This window comes from Stenella coeruleoalba (genome assembly GCF_951394435.1).
Source record: "Stenella coeruleoalba genome assembly, chromosome: 12".
NCBI classification, from domain to species: Eukaryota; Metazoa; Chordata; class Mammalia; order Artiodactyla; family Delphinidae; genus Stenella; species Stenella coeruleoalba.
In genome coordinates this window covers 45104489-45126527 of record NC_137158.1, presented here as the reverse complement: position 1 = coordinate 45126527, position 22039 = coordinate 45104489, and the positions used below count along the sequence as shown (strand labels likewise).

The following is a 22039-nucleotide window of genomic DNA, read 5'->3' as shown; positions in this document are numbered from 1 at the left end:
GGTTCTTAGCTATAGTATAAATCGTTATTATCCATAAAATAGGTAACCTTTTCTTTGGAGGCAAATCAGGGTGCTGAATGAATTATAGCAGCAGTTCACAAATACCAATGGTTTTAATTGCACATCATTAATTTAAACATAGTAGAACATAAGACTGAGATTTTCATATACTTGGGTTCTCTTCCCCCAGATATTTTTTTACCATTTACTTCCTTCAGATTTCACCTTTTCAGAGAAGCTTTTCCCTATTACCTTAATCCCTGTTACTGCTTTTCTCCCTATCAATTATACCACCTAATTTTTGTCTCTCTTCCCACTAGAATATAAACTTCATGAGGACAGAATCTGTTTTGCTGATGTCTATACTTTCACCAGCCTAAATATAAATAAATAAATAAACAAACAAACATTTTTTACATTATTGATGAATAAATGATTAACACCTTATATTTTTATAGCTGGAGCACTTTCATATAATATTCTCTCTAATTCTTACACCCACTCTAGTTACAGACAGGTAGGATAAGTGGCGTTTTATTTATTTTCCCCATGAAAATAGATTCGTATCTCCGTTTGACTCAGTCCACCACTTAATCCTTTTCTACATTGTCTAGTTTTAATGTCCAAGGCGAGATCAACATCTGGTACCTAAAACATTTTTCTTTTTTCCTTTGGTGACCCAAGAGTGGAACTATTGCCACGGCTACAGATAAAAAAAAGGTTTCTCTGCTACCAAAAAAAAAAAAAAAGTATTAGTAATTATGTCTTTCCATTAACAAAAATTTTAAATGCTTGTGTTGACAAATCCTTAAAGGAAACAGTTGGAATTGAGGAGGGAGTGTAGTTATCTCTTAGGGAATAATAACAGCACTGAAACATGGATGAGATAAGATTTAAAAGTTCAAGTGTAAGGGTGAAGTCAGCTTTGGGTTCAGAAATATCAAATGGACTTAAAGTCCCTACTTTGTGCCAGGTAGAGAAAAGATTGAAGTCCTAAGAAGAAAATATAAGACCATATTAGAAGTAAATGTTGGAAAGGGTGTGGAAAAAAGGGAACCCTCCTATGCTGTTGGCGGAGGTGTAATTGGTACAGCCTCTATGGAGAACAGTGTGGAGGTTCCTTAAAAAACTGAAAATAGAGCTACCATATGATCCAGCAATCCCACTCCTGGTCATATATCTGGAGATAACTCTAATTCAAAAAGATACATGCACCCCAGAACTTCCCTGATGGCACAGTGGTTAAGAATCTGCCTGCCAATGCAGGGGTCACAGGTTCGAGCTCTGGTCTGGAAAGATCCCACGTGCCGCGGAGCAACTAAGCCTGTGCGCCACAACTACTGAAGCCCGCACGCCTAGAGTCCATGCTCCGCAACAAGAGAAGCCACCTCATTGAGAAGCCCGCGCACCACAACAAAGAGTAGCTCCCGCTCACTGCAACTAGAGAAAGCCCGTGTGCAGCAACAAAGACCCAATGCAGCCAAAATTAAATAAATAAATTGATTTAAAAAAAAAAAGGATACATGCACCCCAATGTTCATTGCAGCACTGTTTACAACAGCCAAGACATGGAAGCAACCTAGATTTCCAGCGACAGAGGAATGGATAAAGGTGTGGTGCATACATACAATGGACTATTACTCAACCATAACAAAGAATGAAATAATGCCATTTGCAGCCACGTGGATGGACTTAGAGATTATCATACGAAGTAAAGTAAGTCAGACAGAGAAAGGCAAATATCATATGATATCACTTATACGTGGAACCTAAAAAAATGATGCAAATGAACTTACTATATGTGGAACCTAAAAAAATGATGCAAATGAACTTACAAAACAGAAACAAGACTCACAGACTTAGGAAACAAATTTATGGTTATTACCAAAGGGGAAAGGTGGGAGGGAGGGGTAAATTAGGAATTTGGGATTAACATATACACACTACTATATATAAAATAGTTAATCTGTATAATACTGTATAGCCCAGGGAACTCTGCTCAGTACTATGTAATAACCTATGTGAGAAAAGAATCTGAAAAAGAATAGATATATGTATAACTGAATCACTTTGCTGTACATTTGAAACTAACACAGCGTTGTGAATCAACTATACTCCAATGTAAAATAAAAATCTAAAAAATTTTTTCAAAATGTCTTTAAGGAGAAAAAAAATAAGACTGTTAGATAGTAAGAGAGGGGACCTTTGTAGGGTAAATCGGGCAAGGGAGGGCCTGAAGGCACAGAATGGGCCAGCCTCCTTAAAAGAGTTTTCCTACATAAGACATTGCAAACTTCAAAGCCTGGGTAGTTAGAAAGAACCTAGTACACTTAGCAGAAAGGAAGCCAAGAGGAAGACATGGGGGAACTGTAGGGTGCCAGGCCAAGTAGTAAAGGGCCAGACCACACAAGACTTTGTGGTAAGAGATTTGGACTTGAATATTCAGGAAGCAGAAAGCCATTGAAGGTTTCTTAAGTAGAGAGAACTCTGGAAAGTGGAGAAAGAATGGTAAAGCGTAATAGAATGTGAACACTGAAAGCAAGAATTGAGTATATATTGGTCCACGTACAAGACAATAATTGCAACTGATAGACATGGACATATTTAAGAGAGGTTTTGGGAGTAAAACCTATAGAACTTGTTGATGGATTGGAAATGGAGTTGGGGCTTTGTGATGACTGAATAAAGGATGGCTCCTAAATTTCTGAATTGAGCAGTTAGGTGGCTTATTCCTGAGAGAAGAGGATTTAGGGCAGCACTCTTGATTCACTGACATACCCAAGCACCTGCCTGGCACACAGTAGGTTCTTGGTCTGTTCAGTGAATGAGTGAACTTGAGAAACCCCTGATATTTCAAGGTTGGTGGAGGAGTGGCTGTGGGGTGGTAGTAAAGTCCAGGAACGTGGTATTGTGGAAGCCAAGAGTGAATGTTTCAAGAAGTGGCCAGTGTGTTAAAGCCGCTAGTGGACTAACTAGTCTGGAAGACAAAAATAATACAGTAGCTCTCTGTTTTTTCCTGAATCATTTTTTAGTCAGCTTTTCTTCAGGGGTATATTTTATATTTCATAGTCCTGAAGTCCAAAATTATCTGAAAGGTGAAAAGAAATTTTTGTAACTCATTTGGAATCAAAAGCTTAACCTGAATTAATGTTTATCATCTTTATTCCTCTTATTCTGAATATTCATACATTTTTGCTGCAGAAATATTAATGTTTGATTACAGAAGGCTGCCCAGTCTCCAGGTTATCACATAATATCTGGCAGATTTATCATTTTACATTTATAAAATCTGAAAAAGTCTGAAATGTATCTAGTCTCAAGGACTTTAGAGGACTTTAGATAAAAGAGATTGTAGACCTTAGTAACCACTTCTCTTCTGATAGCTTCTTGAAGAGTGAGCAGCTTTGAAAATTTTGCAGATAACTAAATCTTTTTGGTAATTACTTCACATTGACAAAGTTTGTTGTATTCAAGGAGCCACTTAGAGCTAATTTTCCTGGATGCTTATTTCATTGGTAAAGCATTTTAAACTATTTTGGGTAACATTTTAAATGCCCAAATTACATTACTGACTATTTAAATCAGATGAATGAAATCCATAGGTTTTTAAAACTAAGAAAAGCCATATTTTATCTTTATGAAAAAGTAGATGGCTGCAGAGCACCCACGTAGAGAATTTTGTGATAGGGGATTAAGCAGGAAAAAAGTTGGGGATGGTTCTTTTAGACCCCCCTTACATTTTGGAAGAATTCTTCATAAGCCAAATAGCAGTTATCTGTAGCTTGGCTGCCCTTGTGGACATGTGTCATTTAAGTAGTGTGCATATTCTTCTTTTTTTAAAAAAAATTAATTTTTGTCTGCATTGGGTCTTTGTTGCTGCACGCGGGCTTTCTCTAGTTGCAGAGACGGGGGGCTACTCTTCCTTGCAGTGTGCACGCGGGCTTCTCATTGCAGTGGCTTCTCTTGTTAAAGAGCATAGGCTCTAGGTGCACAGGCTTCAGTAGTTGTGGCACGCACGCTTGGTAGTTGGGACATGCAGGCTTAGTAGTTGTGGCGCATGGGCTTGGTTGTTGCGCGGCATGTGGGATCTTCCCGGACCAGGGATCGAACCCGTGTGCCCTGCATTGGCAGGCGGATTCTTAACCACTGTGCCACCAGGGAAGCCCAACAAAGATCTTAAGTCTTTATTAAAATGTTTGTATTCTGTATTATGTCCTTTTCTTGTCAGGCTTCCCCCTACCATTTCTTTCTAGGTTCTATAAGTGTCGTTGCTTTCCCAGTAGCTACTACTTAAGAAGATTGGCAGAGTTGCCTTGCCTGAGTTTGAATCTAGCTCCTCTATTGCTAGCTGTTGTGACTTTGACAATATCACCTGACCTGTCTGCATCTCATCCATCTTCACTATTATAAAATAGGAAAGTAGTAATAATACCTACATTATAGGGTTGTTGAGAAGATTAACAGATAATACACATGAAGTGCTTAGAATAGTGCCTTCTAGTAAGCTGTCAATAAATGTAAATTATTGCTAGCATCTTTTTTTATCAAGCACTCTTGCTGAGAAATTGCAACTGTACTTTCCCTTCTATAGATTATTGTGGTCTTTCCCATTATTAGATTAGTGATTATTTTTCACTGGATTCTGAGTATGTACATAACTAGAGTATTTGATCTTAAGATACGGTAGATATTAGAGATATTTCATCTTGATAATTCTTACACAGGGGCAGATGCAAGTTATGTGAAGATGAGTTTCTTTATTCTTACTCTCGTTATCTCCTTTGGTAGTGATGATAACTTAGAAATACCTTCCTTGCGTTAACCTTAGCTCAATGATGCTTCGTGTCTCTAGTGGGCTTTCTACATCTAAGAATTCATTGAGACCAGGCTGCTTTCAAGGAACTTTATGTGTACTACCACGATGTAGAGCGGAGCTTTATAGCTTGGGAGGTAGTTTGTTTCCTGCGTTCATAGACTGAATTGTGATAAATGCAGAGGAGTGTCCCCATAGCTCTGCTTTGCTACTTGTCTGTATTGTCTTAGCTTTACTGTTGGTACAGATTAAGAAAGGTTAAAATTTAAAATTAAAACATAAAACATAATTTATAAACATAAACAATTAAAACATAAACCTTTAAAACAAAGTTTCCTTTTAAATGACCACGTGTATATATGAATTGTTTTCAGAAGAGAGCTTGTGTTGAAAATGAAGAGTTAAGTAAACTAGAGGTGCGGTACCAACAAAATCAATTAGTAGTAGTATTAGAAACGGCTATGTTATAAAAGTGAATGTTCATCCTGGACTGTTACCAAAAATATGGAAGAGAGAAGCAAAAGGTTTTGAATTCTTAGTTTTCATTAAACAAACAAAAAAAGGTGTGTATTTAGGCAGGATTTTGAAAGATTTTTTTGATCTAGAAGGGGAGTAAATGGCATTTTTTATCCCTAGTTTTTATTATATGAACCCATGTTTAAATGATTAACTTCAAGCCACTAAAATCAGCTTGGCTATCCTAACAAAATTTTAGAATTGATTATTTAAAAACTAGAATTAGTACTGAAGGTAATTTCTAATAAAGGCTGTTGTAAAAATTGCCCATTACATTAGAAAAATGGTATATATTTAAGTGGCATCCTTAACACTTTTTATTATAGAAACACTGGATCTTTACCTTAAAGTATTAATTTTGTTGAAATCTGGTAGACAAAAATCTGGGATTTTGGTGTTTTTATTTTGTTTATTTATTTATTTTTTTGCGGTACGCGGGCCTCTCCCGTTGCGGAGCACAGGCTCCAGACGCACAGGCTTAGCAGCCATGGCTCACGGGCCCAGCTGCTCCGCGGCATGTGGGATCTTCCCGGACTGGGGCACGAACCTGCCTGCATCAGCAGGCGGACTCTCAACCACTGCGCCACCAGGGTAGCCCTGGTGTTATTTTATTTGAAATAAATCTTACGTGTCAGTTTTAAGGCCTTGGGATGTAATATATATCGTAAAAAGATAGGTTAGGAATTATAACTTTTTAATTGTGAAGAATGAGAAAAAATATCCTTATTACCTTGAAAAATGTAATAAATATGTCATCATAGCAAAACTTTATTTAGGATCCAAATTTCAGTTACCAAAATTTTTATTGACTGTGATATGGATATATAAAACATTGTAGCCGCGATAATACCAACTATAAAGGATTTTTGGCACACCAGAGAATCATCCAAGAAGCAATATTTGCTATAAAATTTTTAAGTCATACTGGTGAAACTCAGAGAATGTACCTTAAGCATCTAAATTTGCCAGTAAATACTAAAAGCAGGTATCACTCTAAGGAACAAAAACTTTTGTAAGTGAGTAAAGAGTATTTTATTTGGGCTAATCCTAAATAAGAAAGTTCAGTAAACTAAAAATCAGAAAAGCTTGCTTGCCTTAATCTTTGAACAAACATAATGTATTGATGGAGTCATCAGTATGTAAAAATGTGCATAGGATCTTGGTTTTCTAATACAGTTTGAAAGTTGAAAAATCTAAAATTATTATTTAAGATTTCAAATAAAGCTTATTTAGGTGATAAATGTCGTCTAATGGTGGACACATAAATTTTAATAGTTCATGAAGATTCTTTTGTCTGTATTGTTCATTTTGTCTCTTTCCTCTTTTAGGTGATATTGGAAATTATTATTACGGACAGGGTCATCCCATGAAACCTCATAGGATCCGCATGACCCATAACTTGCTGCTAAATTATGGCTTGTATAGAAAAATGGAAATATATGTGAGTATACCTTTCGGTAAATATTCACTGTTTGTTTGTTTGTTTGTTTAAACCACTACTTTGAAACTTTGTTTTCAAAGTTGGAGGGCATTTAGCAGATGAAAAGGTGTGGAAGAAAACAGAAACTCCTCTTTTTGTTTTATTCTTCAGAGAAAACTTGAGAGTGTGGGAGCTGTGGCCTCTTTTTTTTCCCCTATTCCTTCAACCATTTTAAAAAACAGTTTCCCTTCCCCAGGTTTTCACATAACTGGAGACCAACTCAATTTAGCATACTAAATATTTTTGTTATGATAATTATTGACCTGTCTGCTGCTGAAGAGTTGACCTGGGACTGTTAAAAAAGAATTATGCAGAAAATTAATCCTACCAATATTTGTTGGCGTATAGGAACACTGTATTAGTGAGCAAGCAAAGTGTCTATTTTGTAGAAGATGTGGGAGTATAGATAAACAGATATAAGATGCAACAATTCTTATCCACTTGGGGAGAAGAGAAAAACTTGAAGCAGTTAACAATGTTGGGTAATATATGTGAGCTTCTTTGTTTCAGATTATAGACATTTGGAGAAGAGGAGTTGGATAAGACTTTCAGTTAGGAAGCCTTGTGGCAGAAGTGTGTCATTGATGAAATTACTGGATATAGAGCAGGAGGTTTGTGATAGAAAATAAGAGAAAGTAGAGTTTATGAACGTGGATTAGTCTTTAGAAGGGTTGACCTATTTCCACTAAAATAAAAGGAGTGATTAATTCATAGTTGGTGTTAGGCCTGCCTAATCCTTTTTAAAGGAATGTGAATTATCTTTGGATTTGATTTCTATTTTCTAAAACACACATGTATAAATTTGGATTTGCTTTGGAATTTATCTATTTTGTTCTGGCAGACCTAGTTCTTTTGAGAGTATTGTTAGGGGAAATTGTATACTTGTATACTTTGTGTTTGGTAACCCTGATGTTACTAGTTGTAATTCCACAATTCTGACATTTATTTTTCTTCACAGAGGCCCCATAAAGCCACTGCTGAAGAAATGACAAAATACCACAGCGATGAGTACATCAAATTTCTACGTTCAATAAGACCAGATAACATGTCCGAGTATAGTAAGCAGATGCAGAGATGTATGTTTCTATGTTAAAAGTATATATTAGTAATGATAAATATAAATGAGTACTTTTAGAAGCTTGTAATTAGTTATCCAAATCTAGGTATTTTCCTGATCTAAAATATTGTTTTAATTATTTACTGATTTAAAAAGTCCATGTAACAATACTAAAGCTACTTTAAAAAAAAAACAAAAAACCTACTTGAAGCTTGTTGGTCTGCCAGACTGCCAAAGGGCTATCTGGATCTTCTTTGCGTTTTGTTTTGGTTCCTTGTTAACTTTGGGATAATGGATATTGGTGGGGAGACCTCACTCCCCTGCATTAAAAAAAAAAAAGATTGTACTTTGGCCTTAGCTTGGTGTGTATGCCTCTTGTCTTCTGTTTGGGTGCTTTAGTTAATCTGGACTATTCCAGAAAGTTCCAAAAAACAAAACTGAATTTGCCTCCTGTAGGCAACTGTTTACATTGAATTTACAACTACATGCTTACGTTGTATCAGGTATTGTAAGTAATCTAGAGCTGATGTAAATACATGGGAGAATGTTCCATGGGTTGTATGCAAATACTATATAAGGGATTTGAGCATCCCCAGATTTTGGTATCCTCAGGGTCTTGGAACCACTCCTTTGTGGATACCAAGGGACAATTGTACATATAATTTGTACTTCCCTTTGTTGTATTAGTGGAGCTTTTGATTCTCTTCTACATAGTGTTCTCTTTTGTAGATAAAAGGTATTTTATTATTAGAGATTGGTTGGCTTGAAGATGGAATGCAAAATGTCATTCTAAAATGACTGGAACAGTGTCTTTTAAAGCTTGATACTGGAATTCATTCTCATTGATGTTTCTATTGATGGACTTCAGTAATGATTTTTTAAAAAAAAGAACAGTTTCAATAATACTAAATTAAGTGTAGTTGCTAGACATCTCATAAATTCATAGAACTTCATGTACATTTCTATCATAGATTATCTCATTTGATTCAATAAAATGCTGTAATATAAATAGATATTATTTGTCCCTGTTTTTTCAGTGGGGATTCAGGCTTAGATTAAGTCATGGGTAGCCCTAAGGTAAATGAATTAACAGGATTGGTTTAAAATTTACATAATACTGAATTGTATTAAGATTCTGATCATATCTGAATAGCAGGAAGCTAAAATTTATTCATTATAGTGTCAATGAATTAAGGATGTGCAAAGCTACATAAAATAATGACCCTTTTTTTGAAGAGGATATAAATTAAGGGATGAGGAGAAACTGAGAATGGGTTATATGCATCACGACATATTTAGTTCCTCTTTCATTCAGTACTAAGGAACTAAATATGTCATGATGTGTGGTATATCTGCATGTGTTGTCTCCTTGTGCCTTAAATATTTCTTCTGTATCTTGGCTGTCATGAGCTTAGTTAATTCTTACCATCTTTCAAGATCAATGCTAACCATGGACGTAGGGAACCAACTGTTACATCTTTTTGGTAGTCACTAAAATAGATTTCAAAGTTTTGGGTGTTCTGTGTACTTAAGGAGTTTTAAAGAATGTAAATCATAAAGCAACTGAAGTTACTTATTTAAAGTTTTTAGAATTTTGATTAATTTACTGTCGTATATTTAAGGAGAAATGCCTGGAAAATTTAAGCCCATGTTTTAATTAAATAACACCAAATACCTTTTATATTTTGATAGCTATTGATTTCTTGTTAATAAAGCAGACATATTCCACAAATAATCATGTTAAGAATTGGTGGTGGTATTTCACATATAACACTTTAACTGCCTTGGATAAAATTGCAAACTTTAGATTACTGCTGTGCTGTGTATGTTTTATGATTGCATCAAACAAACGTTATTTGTAGGAAACAGTTTTTGTAAGAAAAGGCTTTCATTAATTCACAGAATGAATTGAAATTAATGAAATCCATCTTCCACAGTTAATGTCGGAGAGGACTGTCCAGTGTTTGATGGGCTCTTTGAGTTTTGTCAGCTTTCAACTGGTGGTTCAGTTGGTAAGTGTCCTGATTTGGTCAAATTTGAAAGTTGATTTAAACTTGGTATGTATCTTTTGGGTTATTTGCTTAGAACAAGTTTTAATAGTGGCGGATTTTAATAACAAAAAGTGTGTTTAGCAGAGTACAGTTTTCTTTAGCTGAGCCCCCCTCCATGTTTTGGGATCTTAATGTCTCAAACTTTTTTTTTTTAATTTTCAGTTTTTTACTTCAGTTGCATTTTCACTTAGAGACTTCTAGCTACCATTGTCACTACTCCTTTCCATCTATGTGCTCTTATTTAATCGGATCACAACTATAGGAAAATAGTTATCTAAGGAGAAACTGTTAGTGCCCTTGATAATGATCCTTTTATGGTTTTATACTCTTGCTTATTTGCTTATGCATGGCATACTCTTTCCACTAGGGCTTTTGTTTAGTTATACTAATTTTTTATCTTAAACATTTAAAAGTCTCCCCTGTCTTGTTTGTTAGCTGGGGCTGTGAAGTTAAACCGACAACAAACTGATATGGCTGTTAACTGGGCTGGAGGATTACATCATGCTAAGAAATCAGAAGCATCAGGATTCTGTTATGTTAATGATATTGTGCTTGCCATCCTTGAATTACTAAAGTAAGTTAATTTGTGTTGATGTTTTTCCTATGAAAAAGTGTTTTATTTAAAACAATAAAAATCTATGGCTTAAAAAAATAAAAGTGAACAGTGGGTTGAAAATAGTTAATGGTGAATCATCATCTGTGGATTCATTCCAAACCATTGTAAAAATACAGGAAATTTGCCCAGTCCTTGGATTATTAAGAATGAGAAGTACATATCAATGTTTGAGGCTCCATTAAGTACCTTTCTAAAAAACATTAGAAGTAGTTTGACAATTTAGATTGGAGGTATAGTTTTAATTAATGAAAAATGACATGACCTGAGAAGTTTATGTTCTAACATTTTGTAAGTTTTAACTTTTGAAGGCAAAAATTTGAAACCTATGTTAAAGGAAATTTGTTTACCTATTGAATGAGACCAGCTAACTGCCTAGCTTCCACATAGAATGGGGTTTTGTGCTAATGGATATAATCATCTAAGTTGCTACAGGAGTTAAAGTTATTCTTGACTGCAGTTTGAGAGCAATATCTATAGCGGTATTTGTGATTTTGGAGATTTACAAAGTTAGATTTTTTACCCTCATTAGTTATAACACATCTTAGCAGATTCTACTTCAGATTGTAACAAATTGGTCTTTTCTTAACTTTGAAAATGTTCTTGCCTGAAGTTATTCCATGCATACTATTTATAAAGGCTAATTTTTCAGTTACTTAAAATTAGGTATTGACTCCTTCAATAAACAACTGATCTCTGTCAATTGACTAATTGAGAGCCAAGCAAAACCCCTTGAAATCATTTGCCTTGTTTTTTAATTCACTGTTGATGTTGGTTGCTGTGTCTTCATCTCTGAGCAGCAGTTCTTACCTGCATGCTAACAGTCTTAACAGGTTTAATGTAGTTTCTCTGGACACACTTCTTCAACTAGTGCAAACTTGATTTAATTAATTGACTATTGGAAACAGCTTATGAGCCACTCAGACATTTAACTTTGTTCACACTTTTTTTTTTCTTTTTTTAAGAAAGTCTATGATGAGACATTCTGGTTTTTATTTTCCAAGTTTCTGAATGTTGCTTTCCTGCGAGTTGAGGATATTCTTGTGAGTGCTTAGTCGGTAATGTCAGCCTGTATTGTATTCTTTTAACATGGCTGTGGTATTATTGTAAAATAAACACAGTGCTCTGCCATTTAATTCCATAATAATCCTCACTTCATTGTGCCTTGAAAGGATGATATATGAAATTCACTTTCCTTTTTTCTTGTTTTGACATGGGTATGCACTGGTCATAAGATGTCCAGTATGGTGATACATGTGGCTCTTAAAATGCATTCGAATTTTACTGCAATTTGTAGTTCTCCAAGCAGCACTGTGAAGTGATGAGAATACCACTTGTGGTTTCTGTCACAAGCATTCGGTTGAAATAAAAAAGAAGCCATAGACAATACGTGAACAAACGAGCATGGCCATGTTTCAGTAACACTTTACTTATGGACATTGAAATTTGAATTTCATTTAATTGTCACATATCACAAAATTATTATTTTGATTGTATTTTTCAGCCATTTAAAAATGTTAAAAATTATGCTTATCTCAAAGGCTATACAAAAAGAGGCCATTGTCCGAATTTGGCCTATGGACCATAGATTGGCAAACCCTATTTTATAATACTAAAGATATGCTAGAGAGATGTTTTAAAGTAACAATCTTAAGTGAGCTATAATCTTCAGTTATTAATGTACAGAAACATATACTATGTTTTTAAAGCAGAATAGGGCAGATTTCACAGAGTAAGTACATTTTCTCACCTAGATTGGGTGTAAAGGGAAGATTTAAAGGTCTGAGGCTCAAACTGTAACTTCAGGATGGTCTCTTTGAATGGTGTCTTAGGCTGGAAGTAAAGAAAAGAAGGGATTAAACATTCTGGAATGCAGGAGCTCAAAAATAGGTTTCCTGAATCCATGGTGGTTTTTCCCGTCTTAAAACCTTTTTGGAAACTTACTTAAGGTTTTGTTTTCAGGTATCATCAGAGAGTCTTATATATTGATATTGATATCCATCATGGTGATGGTGTTGAAGAAGCTTTTTATACAACAGATCGTGTAATGACTGTATCATTCCATAAATATGGGGAATACTTTCCTGGAACAGGAGACTTGAGGGTAAGACTGAATTGTCTGAATAAATATTATGAGATTAACCTAGGAGGTTAGTAATCTTACACCTGAACTAATGTTTTTCTGAGTCATTAATTTGAATCTTGTATGAAGGATTAGTGATTTTATATGCTATAACATTTGTTGGAATTCACTTTTGCTGACTACAAGCAAACATTCAACGAGAACTTAAAGGGCTTTCTTTTGCTGAGCTTTTTTCTTTGGTTGAATAAATATTTCTGAACATCCACAAAGCATGAAGCAGTTTTCTTTTTTTTTTTTTTTGCGGTACGTGGGCCTCTCACTGCTGTGGCCTCTCCCGTCGCAGAGCACAGGCTCCGGACGCGCAGGCTCAGCAGCCATGGCTCACGGGCCCAGCCGCTCCGCGACATGTGGGATCTTCCCGGACCGGGGCACGAACCCGTGTCCCCTGCATCGGCAGGCGGACTCAACCACTGCGCCACCAGGGAAGCCCGAAGCAGTTTTCTTGATGTTCAGTTTGAATCTTCAAAACCTACTTGATGGTAGCCTGTATTGCTGTTGAATATAAAGATTGGTGGAATAAAATAATTGAGTCTTTTTAAGGTTCTTGTACTGCCCTCCTTTTATGATTGGTCTTTATTTAATTGGTCAGGGTTTCAAACCCTGAAATTTGTAATGTATGTATATTCTCCCCCCGCCACCCCCACCACCGCCCCCCCCCCCCCGCCTTGGGGAGAGAAAGAATATCATAGCTTATCCTGCCTGCCTATTACATTAAGTGCATTTATTTCTATATTTCTGTTATCTTCTTTCATTTGGTGCTCTTGAAGTTGTTTTGTGGGGTTTTTTTGTTTTTGTTTTTGCTATACTAGAGGTTTGGTTTTTTGAACCAAACTACAAACATGTTGAAGTTTATTCTGAAATTTAAACAGCTGTTTTTAGTTTAGCTGTATTATATGGGAGATTTCTTTTGGCATGGCATTCAACATTGGTTCTAAGCTGTTTTGTTAAGGTTGTTTTTCAGATCTGTGGTATGTCTTTATAGTTTAACAACCAAAAGTTTAGAGTGACCTTAAAGTAGTCTTCAAATGTATGACTTAATTATTTGATCACAAGGTTGTGCTCTTTCAGTAAGAATTCAGATGGTGAAACCTTACTTTATAAGTGGGTAAGAGGTCATTTGTTTCATTTATTTCAGTTTAAATTATGTGGCTTTTAAAATAATTTATATTTGCAGTTCTTTCTTGCCATGTTAGCTCATTCAGTGACTTTCCCCACTTGGTCTTATCTTACAGACCAGTGGTTGCCAAAGATTGATCCTTAAACGAGCAGAATCACTATCACCTGAGAACTTAGAAGCACATATTCTCAGACTTTAGGTACTCTGGATGATTCTTTTCTGCACACTAAAGTTTGAGAACCACTGTTCTAAACCAGTAGAATTTGTTTGTGTATAACCATTGCACTCTGGTAGAAATGAAGCAAAAGCTTTCCAGCTTTAAGCTTAAAGAAAGATAGTGTCTTTGCAATACAATTCTAATAATCTCAGAAATAGCAAATGGAAGCCTCTGTTTTAATTTCTGACAGTGTACTTGAAGTTGTTAGAAAATATTGGAGAATATGTGTTTTAAAAAGATTGAGAATGAAAAAAAAAAAGATTGAGAATGACTTTCAATATCTCTTTTCTTAGGATTTTATACTCCCTGTATAAAATGTCAAAATTTTTTCCTTTTGCATATTATAAAGGTGTCCCCCAAATTTAGGAAACTAAAATTAACTGCTTCATTATATGTGTAGTTGTGTTTGGACTTTCGTGAAACTCAAGCATAACTTAATAAACATTACCTTTTCTACCTGACAATTCATTCTAAATCAGAAAAGAAGGCTACTCTAAGCTTAGATTGTTGTTAGAACTATGCTTGCATTTATTAGATCAGTAGTCTAGGTGGAAGAAAAAAAACCAAAGGTGTGATAAAGTAGTAGTTGTGGAGTAAGAAATGGAAGGTATAAAACTTGGTCCAACAAAGGCCAGTTCTGAGTTACCAGCCTTTAGCTAGAGTGAGAAGTGCTGACCAACTTTCTGTATTGTGAAATCTTAGTGTCAACATGTATTCCATCTGTGTTTTCAGTGCAGAAGTCTAGGGGTTTACTGTTCTTTAAGTTTGTCCACATGTGTATAGTTTGTATTTAGTTATATAAAAATTTAGATTCTTTAAGAAAAATTGTAGGAGTGAGTGTGTAATTTCATGCTTTTTCATTGAAAGTTGGATCATAATAACTCTAATATTGAAGGGTAAGCTATGCTTTTTAAAAAAATGGATTCAAGCTGAGATCGTTCCATGAGAGATAAGGGAAGAACATGTATTTGTATTAGTAATTCTAAAGATTCATATATATTGAGACATTATACAGTTGACCCTTGAAGAATGAGAGGGTCGGGGCACTGACTTCTGTGCAGTTGAAAATCTGCATATGACTCTGACTCCCCAAAAGCATAAATACTAATAGCCTTCGTGATAATATAGTCAGTTAACATATTCTGTATATGTATATCTACATGTATTTTATGCATTCATAACATACCTAACTTTTTCTTAATTTTTAAAAATATTTCTGGACTGTAGTCACGTGCAAGTTTTTTCAGGTTGTTGCAAATCTCCAGAAAAATTTTCCAATACATTTATTGAAAAAAATCCGCATGTAAGTGGACCCACAATTCAAACCCTGTTGTTTAAGGGTCACCTGTAATTTAAAACATGTAAGAATCAGTTACCCCCAATCCTTTGATGTTGTAGTTAAAGCACTGTTTTGTAGAAATGTCTCAGCCGTATCTTCTAGGAATATACAGTTGACCCTTGAACAACACAGGTTTGAACTTCTATATAGATTTTTTTCAATAATTACTGCAGTGCTAAACAACTCACAGTTGGTTGATCTGCAGATGCAGAATCATGGAGATGGAGGACAGACTGTAAAGTTAAATTCAGGTTTTCAACTCTACGGGGGTCTGTACCCCTAACCCTGCTGTTGTTCAAAGGTCAGCTGTTTATGTGTGTATATATCTATATGAACATACACATACATAGATATACACATGCATAACATATACAAATAAATAAGTATATAGTACATGTATGTATATTTTAAGTGTGTGTGTGTGTGTGTGTGTGTGTGTGTGTGTGTGTGTGTATGTGTGTGCATGTGTGTGTGTAGCTGGAACCCAGCTCTCAATTTCTCTCCTTTGCTTCTTTTGGGAGGTATTAATGCCTAGAGTGGTACTTATTCAACAAGTAGAAACAAAATTTATTTCAAGCCCAGTTAAAGAACAGATTTCAATGCTTTAGTCTGCAACTGTTAAAACTTCAAGAAAGTCTTATAAGTAAACTCGTACCAGATTGTGAGCCACAAGAAGGATTCTACTTTAGAGACAATTGTTCTGCAGGGTTCTTTGGCTCAGAGTTTATATTTCCTACAGTTTTACCTATAAAGTTGTCATGTGTATTTTGTTTATGACAAATTTCTTGGGTAATACTTAACTTCAAATTGCCTTTAACTGTGTTAAATTTCTTTTCTCCCCAATATAATCATTACAGATTAAGTGGAATTGGTTCTTTTCAGCTTTATAAGCCATCCATAAATGTTGTAGTATGTACTTTTTCTGTATTATTTCCTTTCTCAGCCTACTAGATGAATTAAGAATTGGGTTTTGTTACTTAGTCTTTTAATCTTTTAAAAATATTTTAATAATTAAATATGTCAAACTTTTTATTATGATATATTCTCTGAGATCTATTTAACTATGTATTTTAGGATATTGGTGCTGGAAAAGGCAAATACTATGCTGTCAATTTTCCAATGAGAGATGGTATAGATGATGAATCATATGGGCAGATATTTAAGCCTGTAAGTATTATTATTTTCAAAAATGAAAAGGAATTCTAAAATGTTTTTTAGAGACATTAACATTTGTTACCTTGTACATAGATTATTTCAAAAGTGATGGAGATGTATCAACCTAGTGCTGTGGTGCTACAGTGTGGTGCAGACTCACTATCCGGTGATAGACTTGGTTGCTTCAATTTGACAGTCAAAGGTAAGCAATTTGAAGGGTGATATTCCAGGAAGAAAGTTTTTTTTCTTCCTAAGAACCTCCTATAAAAGTTGTCATTTAATTTTTACCTGCTATTTTAACAGGGAGCCATGTGTTTTTTATGGGTTTTTGTCATATGTATGTATCTTTTATTTTGTCAAATTTATGTATATATTCATACATGAGTAGTTTTGTAAGGCTTGTTGCAATACCAACCAAGGCAGCGATTTTCTTTTTTTAAAACTTTTATTTATTTGTTTAATTATTTATTCCAGTTTTATTGAGATGTTGTTGGCATACAGCACCATGTGAGCATAAGATGTACAATGTAATGATTTGACTTCAATATCATGATTTCAGCATCATGAAATGATTAACACAGTAGGTTTAGTGAACACTCATCTCTTATAGGTACAACATTAAAGAAATACATTAAAAATATGTATATTTTTCTTTGTGATGCAAACTCTTAGGATTTACTCTCTTTAACAGCTTTCATTTATAACATACAGCAGTGTTGATTATCTTTATCATGTTGTACATTTCATCCCTAATACTTATTTATCTTTTAACTGGAAGTTTGTGCCTTCTGACTGTCTTCATCTAATCTCCCCTCCCCTGACTCCTTGCCTCTGGTAATCACAAATCTGATCTCTTTTTCTATGAGTTTGTTTGTTGTTTGTTTTCGAAATATAACTGACCTACAACACTATGTTAGTTCCTGGTCCACAACATGTGGTTTGATATTTCAAAATGATCGCCATGCTAAGTCTAGTTGTCATCTGTCATCATATAAAAATATTATATTACTATTGACTGTATTCCCCACTCTGTACATTTCATACCTGTGACTCATTTATCTTGTAACTCAGTGTTTGTACCTCTTAATCTCCCTCATATATTTCTCTCCTTCCCTCTGGCAACCATCTGTTGTTCTCTATATCTATGACTGTGTCTGTTTAGTTATGTTTGTTCATTTGTTTTTTTGATTCCGCATATTACACTTAGCATAATTTTCAACAATTTTTGTTGATTCTTTTGGTGCTTACCTTTCTTTAAATAACATAAATAAACTTTTCTTTCTTTTTTTTTTGACCGCACCATGCAGCATGTGGGATCTTAGTTCCCTGACCAGGGATTGAACCCAGGTCCTTGGCAGTGTGAGCGTAGAGTCCTAACCACTGGACCACAAGGGAATTCCCCAAGCTTTATTATTTTTCATTTTAACCTTGTATATTCACTTTCCATTGTGAAAGAAGAGGGAGCCACCACTTTGTCCCCAACACATGCATACACCCTTCCAATATTTCCATTTTTACAATTGAAATCTGGTATTTAGACCAGAATTTTGGTCATGGTATTCAGTGTTAATGGCATCACCAGCAACATTAAAGCATGTTTCAGCTTATTCAATTTCCTTTTGCATACCTTGTTTTTCCCCATACAATTTTGTCATTTCCTTAGTTTTCTCCTTACTCATTAGTAAATTGCCAGTATTTATAATTAGTACATTATATTCACATGGATCAAGTGTTCTGTCCGTTTTACCTCCATGAAGAACAGCCTTCTGACTTTTCACAGATATTGTACATGATTTTAGAGTTGTTTTCCTTGTGAACGTTTAGGTAACAAGTTCATGTTCTGCTTTGAATTCTCTCATAAAATGTGAAGAATTCTCAAGTAGAACTTTTTCCAGAACAACTCTTGGCCTAAATGGAATTTAATAACTAAATACAGGTATTAAAGGCTATTTTATTTGATGTTACAATAGCTCCTATGCCAGCCAGCATTAGAATTATGACATAATCAATCTATTCTGCTTATATTAGGTTGAACAATTTGAAATAATTGCCCCTTTTCTTGCTAGGTCAAAAGTGGCCAAAAAGCAGCAGTTTCCTATTGTTGAAAATAATGTGCAGATAACCATCTGTTTCCTCAAAATGGATACAATCTTCTTAAAATCTACTTAATGTACTCTTAAGATGTGTATTAACCTGTCAGTTTTCTTAACTTTTTGAAAGTTATTAATGCCTTCGTACTTAAAAGCAATAGCTTTCATAATCACAAACTACAGCATTTTATTTTACTCTTACTATAAATCTATATTTCAACTGACTGATAGAATATCCGTTGTATAAAGCATGTAAAGATATTTGCAATCCCAAATGTCAAACTTGATTCCAAGCTTTCTCCACTGCCAGCTTCAATTCAAACTGCTGAAGTCAGTTTACCTCTTGTCTGTCTCCTTTCTGTCTTACTTTATATTGATACTGTTGTATGCGCTCCCATTCTTCATTTTTATAAATTTTAGCCTTTAAAAAATTCCTTTATAATCATTTTTATCAGGTTTTGAGATGAAAGAAAAGTAAATGTCTTTGTTTAGCCAGCTATCTTTACTGTTAACTATTTATTTATTTCATCTTTAAAAAATACGCAGTTTTCCTTTATTATAAGAAGCCTGAATTTTCATAATTGCAGTAATAACAGTTGGGTTATGAATCGTATAATATAACTGTTTTTATATACGTATATGTTTTTATATATGTTATATGTTTATGTGTTTACACTTTTTATGTCCTTATACATAATTTCACATTTTGTACATATTTGTGTACCCTTTTTTTTTAACATCTTTATTGGAGTATAATTGCTTTACAGTGGTGTGTCAGTTTCTGCTTTATAACAAAGTGAATCAGTTATACATATATCCCCATATCTCTTCCCTCTTGCACCTCCCTTCCTCCCACCCTCCCTATCCTACCCCTCTAGGTGGTCACAAAGCATATAACGTAACTACTGAAGAGTACTTAATGAAAATGCTCACAGTATAGTTACATGAAGAAAACATACCATTAAGCTTTTAAAAATTAAAAAGAATTGGAAAGGAATATTCAAAAAACTATCTTTGGATGAGAATTTTAGGTAGTTTTTTCTTTGTACTGTTTTGATTTTTCCAAAATATTATTCAACATACGTCAATTTCTTCTATAATTGAAGAATTTTTTTCTTGCTTTAAACATTGACTTGTGTTCCTGAATGATGATGATAATATAAGAAGTTACTAGTAACTCGTAACTGATTTCTAAACTATGACATCCAAAGGAAATATTTTGTTTTCATGTTAGGTTTACTTTATACTGAAATTTCTACACATAGAAATTGGTTAAAGTTTTTTATAATAGTAATAGATATTAATTTTATAATTTTAGGTAAGCTAAGAAAAATGTCCATAATACCACTGCCTAACGATAACCTATAGTTAAACCTGTATAGCCTTACATAATTTTTCTGTATATGTCTATGGAGGAAAGTGGTAACAAAAAGTCAGTTTAGATTAGATTATACAATGTTTCATTGCAACCTCACTTATTTTTTCCTCCAGGTAACCTCACAGGAATATAATATCTTCATATCACATTAATAAAATGTGTTATATTCATATTTTAATATTAATATAGTTGTATATTTGATCAGGGACACTTGCTGACATAGCCAGTTATGTCTTATTGTGTTTTTTATATCATTGCATAAAAGGTGTTTTATTGATAAAAGTTTTAAACTAGAAATTTTCACATAATTAAAGCCATTTTGGTTGAGTAAAGTATTGTTTATATTATCTTTTTAAAATTTATTTTTCCAACTGTTACAATGTGCAGATGTATTGTTACCCAAATTTTCTTTGTTTTAGGTCATGCTAAATGTGTAGAAGTCGTAAAAACTTTCAATTTACCATTACTGATGCTTGGGGGAGGTGGATACACAATCCGCAATGTTGCTCGATGTTGGACATACGAGACTGCTGTTGCCCTTGATTGTGAGATTCCCAATGGTAAGTGTTCTTATTTTGATGTCTTTATTGGATGAACTGTCAATTCATAGAGAAAGATGTTTAGGTGATTACAGTTAATTCCAAAACCATGTAAATAGGAGAGCAGTCACTTAATGAATTCATTTTGCATTCACTTTTAAACATCATCTCTGGAAATATTTCACAACTTGAATCTGGATTTTGTGCATGGATTTGTGTGAAAATTGAGCTTTTAATATGTAACTTTATTTCATTGTTTTTGATAGAATTGCCATATAATGATTACTTTGAGTATTTTGGACCAGACTTCAAACTGCATATTAGTCCTTCAAACATGACAAACCAGAACACTCCAGAATATATGGAAAAGATAAAGTAAGACATCATTGAATTGATTTGATAAACATTTCATCTTGATACAGCATTAGGAGTTTTTAGAGGGCCAAATGCAGTAGGTCATTTTAGCTTTACACATAGGTATTTCCTTTGTCAAAAGTATTTGAAACCTTAAGGTTATTGATTAATTTTATAAAATAATGGAAAATGTATGGGATTCATAGCTCAAAAATATTTCTATTTTCTATTAGTTAAAATGGATTTTTTAATTGAAAGGGGCACTATAAATTTTATATTTTCTTACCTTACGTATGAAAGTGAAATTTATTTTCATTGAAACAATTTGATAAAGCTTTATCTAAGAACAGAGTGTTTAGAGAGACATTGTAGTACACAGACCTGGGTTTGTGTCCTCTCTTTACCACACACTAGCTCTGTGACTTTTGGCAAGTTAATTTGCCTTTGTGCTTATATTTCCTCATTCTTGAAATGGGGGATGTTAGTATCTATCCTGTAAATTTTGAGGATTAAACGGGTTAATAATATGTAAAGTATCAGTGCTCAGTAAATGTTACTATTTTAATTCATAGGTTAAGCTAGATAAAAGATGCAATTTTTTGCATAATGTTTCCTCTTACATTTAAAAAGAACCTGAAAGAAAATATTTTTTCTTATAACTGCGCATGTTGTAATTTAGACAGCGTTTATTTGAAAATTTACGCATGTTGCCACATGCACCTGGAGTCCAAATGCAAGCTATTCCAGAAGATGCAGTTCATGAAGACAGTGGAGATGAAGATGGAGAAGATCCAGACAAGAGAATTTCTAGTAAGATAGTCCCTTGATGTGTATTGTTACATTTTTCTGGTTTATTAAAAGAATACTATAAATTGAAGGTTTTGGTGGCCCAAGGACTTCACATGTTTTCATGAGCAGCAGTCCCCAACCTTTTTGGCAGCAGGGACTGGTTCCGTGGAAGACAGTTTTTCCACAGACGGGGTGGGGATGGTTCAGGCGGTAATGAAGGCGATGGGGAGCAGCAGATGGCGCTTCACTGATTCGCTCGCCCGCTGTGTGGCCTGGTTCCTGACAGGCTGCAGACTGGTACTGGTCCATGGTCCGGGGTGTTGGGGACCCCTGTTCATGAGCACACTATCATTACTTGTCTTTATTTTTACCATTTTTTTAATCTTAT

General features: G+C 34.4%; 1 protein-coding gene across 1 annotated transcript in view; it reads left to right on the top strand.

Annotated features, from left to right (window-relative positions):
• Positions 1-22039, top strand: part of HDAC2 (histone deacetylase 2) — a 31108-nt gene that overhangs the window by 4192 nt on the left and 4877 nt on the right. The window contains exons 2-11 of the mRNA XM_079938632.1: positions 6658-6770; positions 7768-7885; positions 9804-9878; positions 10353-10491; positions 12493-12634; positions 16421-16513; positions 16595-16703; positions 20389-20529; positions 20775-20883; positions 21542-21672. Of these exons, the coding sequence (XP_079794758.1) occupies positions 6658-6770; positions 7768-7885; positions 9804-9878; positions 10353-10491; positions 12493-12634; positions 16421-16513; positions 16595-16703; positions 20389-20529; positions 20775-20883; positions 21542-21672 (1170 nt within the window). The remainder of the gene's footprint in view (positions 1-6657; positions 6771-7767; positions 7886-9803; positions 9879-10352; positions 10492-12492; positions 12635-16420; positions 16514-16594; positions 16704-20388; positions 20530-20774; positions 20884-21541; positions 21673-22039) is intronic.